The following is an 8,683-nucleotide window of genomic DNA, read 5'->3' as shown; positions in this document are numbered from 1 at the left end:
GCCCCACAGGCCAACAGTCACTGACAGATCCCAGGCATGCGGGGGGGGGGGGGCGCAACCCAGAGATGACATTAAATGGGCATCAGCCAATGGCACTAGAGGTAAACGGGAAGCAATCAGTAGGCACTCAAGTCCTTGTTTTGGACAACACTAACTTGATACTTAGCAGTAGCTCTCATAATAGAGCTTTGAAGATTTTTGCTGACAACAAACTTGCAGCTAATAGCATGTTTTATTTGCCAGGGTTTATAGCAGACTTAGGCTACATTACCGGAGGGCACGTGTTTGGAACCAGGGAGGTAATCTTTTAGAGACACGGATCTCTGTGTTCGGCAGACAACCACTGCTTGGTCCTAGGGAATTGTCAGGGTGCTCTGTGAAGGCCACTGACAGAGGGGAGTGCTCCTCTTCTCATGAGAGAAGGGCCAGGGCACTTGCTGGGGTAGGAGACTCATGCACTATCTCCTCGCTGTGCGGCTCCATCCTGGTCCCTGGGCAGAGCTGGGGCTGTCAGGGGCTCCCCTTACCCAGGCTCCTCTGTCCCAGACAAGGGTGCTCAGCGGAGGAGTGGGCGAGCTCCCCATTGTTGGGGGAGCCCCTTGAGGAGGCTGCCCTGCCATGCTTACAAGGCACAAGCTCTCAAATGGTGTGGGCCTAAGATTCTAAGATGCCAGAGTCCCAGACTTCTGTAACCCCAAATGCCAACAGAGTGAGCCTGGAGAGCTGCAGGGAGGAGACAAGACCCCCATCCCAGCCCTCCTGCCTCAGAGCCGCCAGGGGCCCCGGCTCTCCGTGTTTGATGCACCCCTCACCTCTAGTTGCTGCTTCTCACACACCCAGCATCAGTTCTTGCCCCTGTAGCCAGGAGGGACCTGGGACACGGAGCGTCAGAGGGTGCAGCAGAGGGGTGATCCCTCCCTGTCTGGTTAACAGCAGACCTTCCGCCCTGGTGGCCTGGCCTGAGGCTGGTGTCTGAAGTGCAGGATCCCACCCCGGCTGTCCTAACCCCATCTCAGACTACCTGGTTGGGCATTGCCATCTCAGCGGGAAGTCCCTCCTCATATCCAGCCCCATTCCTGCTTGGCACAGTCAGAGCCCATTTCTCCTGCATTCCAGAACCACACCCCCGCACCTCAAACCCAAACTGCTTCCTCCCAGGCGTCTCCCCCACCCCCCACCCCCAGCGCTCCAGGGGCAGCAGGAATGACACAGCACCGCTTCCAAGGGTAGAGGGTCCAAGATTATTGCAGACTTTATAGAAAACTGCCCAAGGGAGATTCAGATTTCTTGGGTGGGGGCAGAAAGGCAGGCCTCAAGCCAGGATGTCAGAGGAGGGAAGGGGACTTCCTGTGTGCAGAGGCAGCACAGGCCAGCCGTTCTGCCTGACCTAGGGGTGGGAGGCAGGGAGAGGCGGGCCCTCCCCACTCCGCACTTGTGCTTTGGGATCATGCAGAAGGCAGGGCCCTGAACAGGAGGGCTTGTGCCTGAGACAAGAGCAAGGCCCCTTTCCCTTCCAGGGGCAGGGTGCAGCTCGGGGGTCCTGGCGGCAAGGACTCCCCAGGGAGGACAGCAGTCAGCAGCCCCTAGTCCTTCAGAGCCCCCAGCCCTCCTCCGAGCCACAGTGCATGGGTGACCCGGGCTCTCAGGCCGCAGCAGCACACACCCAGGACTCTCACTTTCCCACAGGGATCTGTCGGTAGGCTCTGTGGGTGGCTGGCACCCGCACCTGTCCGGAGGACTGCAAACCGCATCCCGGGAGGACAAGGGGAGGGGCTGAGCACATCGCAGCGGTGAATCCCTCACCGCACCATGACCCCTAAATGTGGGGGTAGGAGGGGTGGTGAGAGCCTGAAACTCGGGTGGGACAATGAAGCTACGATGGGGGGGGGGGGGGCTGAGAGGCTGTGCAGTGAAAGGGGTGGGGGAGATGGCGGGAGAGGCTCCGGATGGCTCCACGCTGAGGCTGGAACGGGGTGCCTGTCCCCGGAAGGAGAGAGACAGACTACGCGCTGAGCCCTAAGCCTGGGAGAGACCTGAGCCGGAGCTGGGGTGGTGGGTGTCGAGGGAGGCAGGGGCACGAAATGCACCCAACCCTGAGAGCCCCAGGATGTTGGTCTCCACACAGGACAAGGGTCTCCGGGTCCACGAAACCTTCTGATGAGACCAGGAGGCGTGAGAGAGCTCCAGGCCGGGGCCAGGGCTGGGAGTCCGTAGAGCCTCGTTTGCGGCGCCGGAGTGCCAAGCACGGGTTGGGTGGAGCCGGTCTCCGTCTGAGCTCTCAGATCCAAAGATAGGGGCCCCCCCGGCAGGGACCCGGGCTTTCTCGGTCTCTGTTTCAGAACCTGCGGTGGGCGGGCAGGCGGGGTTTCTGCAGTTCGAAGGGGCGTCTCCGGGTCTCTGACCGTGGAAGCGCACGGAGAACAGGACGAGGGGTGCAGCTCGGAGCGCTCCCCAGCAGGGAGCCTGCCATCTGGGCCCAGGCGGGCCGGGGCAGGCTCCAGGTGGAGGCGCTCAGAGGCCGGAGGCGGGGGAGGCGGCGCGCGAGGCTGTGGGCGCGGCGGGCGCGCGGCGCGGGTCGGCGTCCTGCTCGTAGCGGTAGTGGTAGCCCTCCATCTGGTCCCGGCACGCCTCGCGCAGGTTGCGCATCCAGCGCTGGATGCCGCGACGGTTTAGGTAGAGCACCATGAGGAAGATGAGGCCAATGAGCGCCAGCACCAGCCCGAAGAACACGTAGGAGGCCTCCAGCTCCGGGCCAGCCGCTTCCTCCTCTTCCCCGCGCCCGTCGGGGTCGCCGCGGCCGCAGCGCAGCCGTGCCTCATCCAGGTCCAGCAGAGGCCGGTCGTGCAGTGCCCGCGGGCCGGCGCAGCGAAGGCGCCGCGCGTCGGGCGCGCGTTCCGTGGCATTGCGCAGCCAGGCCAGCAGGGGGCGCACGGCGCAGCCGCAGCGCAGGGGGTTGTCGGCGAGCAGCAGGCGCGGCCCGGGCTGGCCCGTGTCGCGTTCGAGCGCGCGCAGCTCGTCGGGGCCCAGGCCGGCCAGCGCGTTGAGGCGCGCGTCCAACTGCTCGAGGCGCGGCAGGCGCAGCGCGACGGGCGGCAGGCGGCTTAGCGCGTTGCCCGCCAGGCCCAGCAGGCGCAGCTCGGCCAGCGGGGTGAGCGCGGCGTCCAGCGTGTCCAGCAGCCCAGGGCCGCCCCGCGCCAGCGCGTGGTTGAGCTGCAGCGAGCGCAGCGCGGGCAGCCCGCGGAAGGCGCCGCCGCCCAGCACGCGCAGCGGGTTGTGGCTGAGGTCCAGCGCCGCCAGGCTGGGCAGCCCGTCGAAGGCGCCGTCCTCCACCACCTGGATGTTGTTGTGCGTGAGGCGTAGCGCGGTCAGCAGCGGAAGGCGCACGCCCACCGCCGCCGCCGCCTCCTCCCCGTCCGCGGCCGCGTCCCCGTCCCCATCCCCGCCGGCGAAGGCGGCGGCGCGCAGCACCGTCAGGTTGGCGCCCACGATGGTGAGGTTGCGCGCGTCGGGTGGCACGTCCCGCGGCGGCTGCCGGAGCTCGGCGCCCGACGCGCAGCGCAACAGCAGCTTGGGGCCGCCGAAGCAGTAGCACTGGAAGGGGCAGGGCGCGGCGGGCCGGCTCAGCGCCGCCGCCACGAGCAGCAGCCCCGGCAGCATCGGTCGCTGGAGCCCCGGCTGTCCCGCGCGCGGGGCCATCGCGGCCGCCCCCGCATCCAGCGCCCGGGTCCCCGCGCTCACCAGTGAGTTGGGAGCGCCTGGTGGTGGGGGGGCACGGGTGGGGCAAGTCCTTGACCCGGGGCGGCCGGCAGTCGCGGTTGGTTCGTCCGCCGTCTCCAAAGCCCGAGAAGCCTCGGCTCTCCTGGCTGGGGGGAGGGGGAAAAGAGCAGGGTCGAGGCGCGGAGCGGCGCCCCCCGCCCCCGGTGCCCTCTCGCCCTGCGCGCCGGCCTCAGACTTGCGCGGCCGTTCCGGGCTCCGAGCCGAGTGGGCAGGGTTTGCCTCTTCCCCCCCCACCCTCCCCGCCTCCCAGCCTCCTCCTCCGCCCTCAGCGGAGTCTCCGCGCCCTCCTCGCCGAGGGAGGCGGGGTGGGAGGCTCCGGAGAACCGGGGTTCTCGGCCGCCGCGCCCCCAGGCTCCCGCGCCGGGCTCTGGGGCCGCGGCGAAGTTTGGCTCCGGGAGGCTCCGGCCGGCCCCCGCCCCCACGTTTCAGCGGGTGCCTGGGCACGTGCGGGGCGGGGCGGCCGGCCCGGCCCAGCCCAGGAAGCGAGAGTTCTGCGGGATGGAGGCAGGGATGAGGGGTGGGTTGAGAAAGTTACTCCTTTTTTCGGCCTCTTCCAAGTCTCTGTGAGCAGAGAGAGGGCGCGGAGGGACTGGGAAAATCCCCAGCCTCGTCCTCCTCCCCTGCGACCCCATTCCATTCAGCCCAGCCTTGTCACCGCCCCTGCAGGTCCCGTGCGACCACCCTCCTCTCTATCTTGTCCCACCCCCCCGGGGAAGTCTGCCGCCCCTCCCCGCACCGCCCGGCTCTCCGCACCTCTGGCTGCTCTGCCTGGGCCGGGAGCTCTCCCGTCTGGTCTCCTCCGCAGGCTCACTGGTCTCCTGCCAAGCTCTCGCCTAGGCACAGGGACCCCGAGCGTGTAGTGATTCAGCTGTTTGCTTCGCTCCCGGCCCCAGCACCTTTGCACCACGCAGGACACTGCCTACCCGCCCCTCCTCCGCTTTGGGCTTCCCCACCTGTAAGTGGTGAATCGGGGAGGAGGCTTGGGGTGGGGGGTGGGGGGGCGGGAGGGTGGGAGCACAGGAGCAGCCTTGGCAGCGGGGAGTGGTCTCAGGGGGGCCTGGGGCTGAGGTGGGGGCTGAGCTGTTTATAGGTTTGTTTTGTTCTGGACTTGTATTTATTTATTTATTTTTTTGCAGAACTGGGAAGCTCCAGACCTGATTTAAAGAGACAGGCTCCTGAGAAGGGCGCATTCCTGGCCTTGGCATGAATTATTCAGGCTGGAGAAGCTGACACTTGATCCGCAGGCCATGCGCATATCAGCAGAGCTGGCTGGGCAGGAGGGCACCCTCCCCCAGGAACCAGACTCTTTGTCCTGAATTGGGTACGGTTGTGACTCCTTCCCCGCGGTTATATTTAACAGGTCTACCAACGGATCGATGCCACTTAAGGAGAAGAGGCAGCCCCTGCATTGACCTGGGGTGTGGACCAGACCCAAGAGGAGAGCTGAGGCTGCTGGGGGTCCCCCAGCCCTCTCTCCCCTTCCCCTTCCTCTCTGGCTCCCAGGTGTTGGCACAGGAGAGCAGTAACTTGCTCATGCAGGGTTGGACACGTCTGTGCAGAGGCACTCATGAGGTTGTACACACGGGTATGCTTGTACACGGAGAGGCGAGGTGTGAGCTCATAGTCTCATGCTTCCTCGGACGTGCGTACACGCGCCCGGGAAGGCTTGCACACACTTGTGCACAGTTCCAGGCAGGCGCAGGTATGCTTTCTGCAAGCATATGCGGGCACGTTTGCACACGGGTGCGTGTGCGCAGAGCGTCGAGTGCCTCAGGTGTATGTCCACTTACACACTTGACAGTAACATTTCTTGCATTCTTAGTTGGGGCCAGCTCACACACCCGTGCAAGGAAACATAAGAGATTTGCCCTTGGTCTGTGGAGGGGCCTGGCTGGGGTACCTGAGGGCTCAAGTAGATGCCCTTGGGAGCTGGCTCCCTGGCTGTTGCGCTTGCCTCAACTCTGCCCCCTCCCCCATGCCCTGGCTCTGACATCCCCCTCCCCCCCAGTGAGAGGCATGGAGTCGTCTTCACTGTTGTGTTTGTGGCACACAGGCTAGCACAAGGGAGTGCTCACGAGTCGTGTGGACCCATGGAAGGACACACAGAACAGCGGAGCCCATGCCATCTGTGTTTTGCAAATGGGGAAACTGAGGCTGGAGGGTCAGGGATCTGACCCAAAGCCAGTGGCTGATAGGGCTTGTCCTGGGAACCTGCCCAGCCTCTGCCCAAGGTGGAAGGCTGCAAGTGACAGAGTCCTGCACAGGGAGGCTCAGCCTGGCCCCAGGGGATGGAGATCGGAACAGTTGCCAAGGTTGGGCTGGTGTGACCTTGGACCTCCTCCCTCTGCACTGTCAGATTCCTCCTCTGTGTTCCTCTCAAGGCTGCCGTGATAAAGTGAATTGAAAGTGTTTTGGAAGAAGAAACTCCCCACCCACTAGGGTCTGCGAGCCTGGCACCTATTACCTGTGATGTCACCCGTTGGCCCCAGGTAAGGTGTTGTTCCTTTTAGGAGCTAAGTTGGCTCCCATGCCATTTTACCCTGTTCTGTGTCCCTCCTTTCCCCTACTCAGCAAGCGGGTGGTGGGTAGTGAAATGGGCGTCTCCCTGCTTGCCTCTGTGCATGGCCTGTCCCGCTTCCTCCCCTCTCTTCCTGCTTTGAGCAGGTGTTTCCCTTCCCAGTGCTCCTGGAACTGGGTCTACGAGCCATTTAGGGGAGTCTCTGTTCTCTGGAAGCAAAACCCTCACAGTCTTGGGGTTGTTAGTATTCAGTATGCAGTAGGTATTTAATAAATGCATGGCAAGTTGATTACGAGGCTGTGTTTATTCTCTGCTGTATCCATAGAGGACTCTCCCCTTGACTCTGTCCAGTCCAGCTCATGGCCCTCAGGGCTCAGCATGTAGTAGGGCCTCCTCCAAGAAGCCCCCGTGGCTGCCTTTCTTCCTTTGAACTGTGTTTAGCAGAGGACGAGGGGCTGCCCTCAGCTATTGACTGTCAGCAACTGGGGCTCCAGGTAGTTTGACTTCTGGAGTTGTTAGCTCACAGCTCAGGGCTCAGCTCAGAGAAGGCATGAGGGAATGATTGCTAAGTGACATGCACTGCAGAACCCCAGACTTGGTCTTCCCATCCCTGTGAGGCGAGCTTCACCCCAGGAGACAGGCACACAGAAAGGCTGAGTGCTGCTGCCAAGGCTGCGCAGCTGCCTGGGACCCGAGCCTGAGGGGCGTGGGCTCCCTGCTCACCTCTGTGGCAGCTGCAGCACTGCCCGGGGAAGCTCCCTCTCTCCTGGGCGTGTGGCAGGGTCAGACCCCAGGGGAACCTGTGGGCAAAGAACTCAAGGGCTGGGGATTTCCTTAGGGCTGAGGGCATGTGCAGCCCCCCATTTGCACCCCAGCAGACTGATGGTCTGCCCGTGCCCAGATGAGAACCCCTGTGTCAGCCACACTGGACCTCACTGCTCTATTCCCACTCAGTCCCAGAGCCCCACTCTGAGCCTCTAGCTCCTTTGAGTCCTTTTCCACTGAGCCTTGGCAGGGAGCCCAGAGAGGTCTGGGGACCTCCCCGAGGTGACCCAGCAGGTAGCCCTTCCCTGGTCAAGTGCAGCTCCGTGTTGTCATCAGAGGTGTCTTAGGACCACTGCCTTTCCAGACTTCTGCAGAACTGTGTGTGTGGATGGGATGGACAGGGGTGGGGGGCTTTCAGTCCCATGCCCCTTCACTTTTTAGGAGTGGGGGTCAGGGAGGGGGAGGTACTACTGTGATTTGCCCAAGTTGATGCCCTGCCTTCTAGATGTATGACCTTGAACTGACTCCAGCCTAGTGAGAATCTTGGTTCTCCCATCTACAAAGTGATGGTGGGTGGTCTGGGGTCCTTCCAGACCTGTGATCCAAGCTTGCTGTGTCTCCGGAGCCCTCATGCTGCCCCTCCATTCTTCCTTCCTCTGAGATGGGAGGAGGTGCGATGGGTGGGCCTGATGAGATACAGGTCAGCCATCTGGTGGAGGGGAGGCCCCGGATTCCCTCCTCCTGCATAGTGTCCGCTCGCATGGGGAGGGAAGACTTCACTGTGGGCCTCGCTGCTCCCATTTCTCACTACTCCCTCCCCTCCCCCGCTGCCTTGAGACACAGGAAAATCCATAGGCCCAAGATTCATTTTCTCCGTTGAGTCAGCAGAGGCCACGCTCTGCTTGTGAGGGGAGGGCAATGGGCTTTTAAATAACTCTCCGATATTTAATACCCTCCTCCTCCTCCACGCTGCGGCCCGGGCCTCTGGGGAAGGGCTGGAATAAATGAACTGGATGAGAGCTCTGAAAGTCAGGAATGCTCTTGCCCCCACCTTGGTCCTCTCCCCACCCCCCCGGGCCTCCCAGGCCATCAACAAAGCCAGGTCCCTCTCTGCCGTGGCACAGAGCTTTCCAGTTTACAAATGGTGGCCCAGGCTGGTTATCTCACTCACACACACACCATTGGGTTAGAACTGGAAGCTGAAGTGTAGAAGAGGGCAGGACTCCACTTCATTTTTGGTCTTGGTCAGTTGCTGGCTGGCTGTGTGACAGTGAACAGGTCCCTGTCCCTTCCTGAGTGCTACAAGGTGGCTCAGCCAGAGGTCACCACCAGGCCCACGCTAGCTGTAAAATTGCTTTGCTATGCTGTTCCACATTGCCTTCTCTCTGAGAGCCACTGTGTTTCCATGTTGCTCTTCTGGGAGCAGCTAAAGAGTGGAGAGACTGAGGCTCAAGGCCAGGTAGGTGCTGTGTAGACTCCATTGAGTCAGGGGCAAAATCAGCTCCCTTTCTTCCCTTCCCCCTCTCTCCTGTCTGTCCTTTCTATTTCAAGTGAAGGTCAGTTTATACCCAGGCCAATAACCTATTTGAATCTTGATTTTCTTAAAACCCAGTACAGTGGGTA

The 8,683-nt window shown here is 62.5% G+C and overlaps 1 protein-coding gene across 1 annotated transcript; it reads right to left on the bottom strand.

The window, feature by feature from the left end:
- Positions 1-2,375: 2,375 nt before the first annotated feature.
- On the bottom strand, positions 2,376-3,711 carry TPBGL (trophoblast glycoprotein like). The gene has a single exon (XM_002708501.6). It carries the CDS (start codon positions 3,694-3,696, stop codon positions 2,512-2,514), a length of 1,185 nt encoding a protein of 394 aa, XP_002708547.1. The 5' UTR covers positions 3,697-3,711; the 3' UTR covers positions 2,376-2,511.
- Positions 3,712-8,683: the final 4,972 nt, after the last annotated feature.

This window comes from Oryctolagus cuniculus, chromosome 1 (genome assembly GCF_051225735.1).
Source record: "Oryctolagus cuniculus isolate XC-2025 breed Fujian yellow rabbit chromosome 1, ASM5122573v1, whole genome shotgun sequence".
NCBI classification, from domain to species: Eukaryota; Metazoa; Chordata; class Mammalia; order Lagomorpha; family Leporidae; genus Oryctolagus; species Oryctolagus cuniculus.
The sequence above is the reverse complement of the archived record's forward strand: the minus strand, read 5'-3'. Positions and strand labels throughout refer to the sequence as shown.

What these genes read in the sequence shown, in the direction of transcription:
- TPBGL (XM_002708501.6), bottom strand. Translation starts at nt 3,696, where the DNA reads ATGGCCCCGCGCGCGGGACAGCCGGGGCTCCAGCGACCGATGCTGCCG.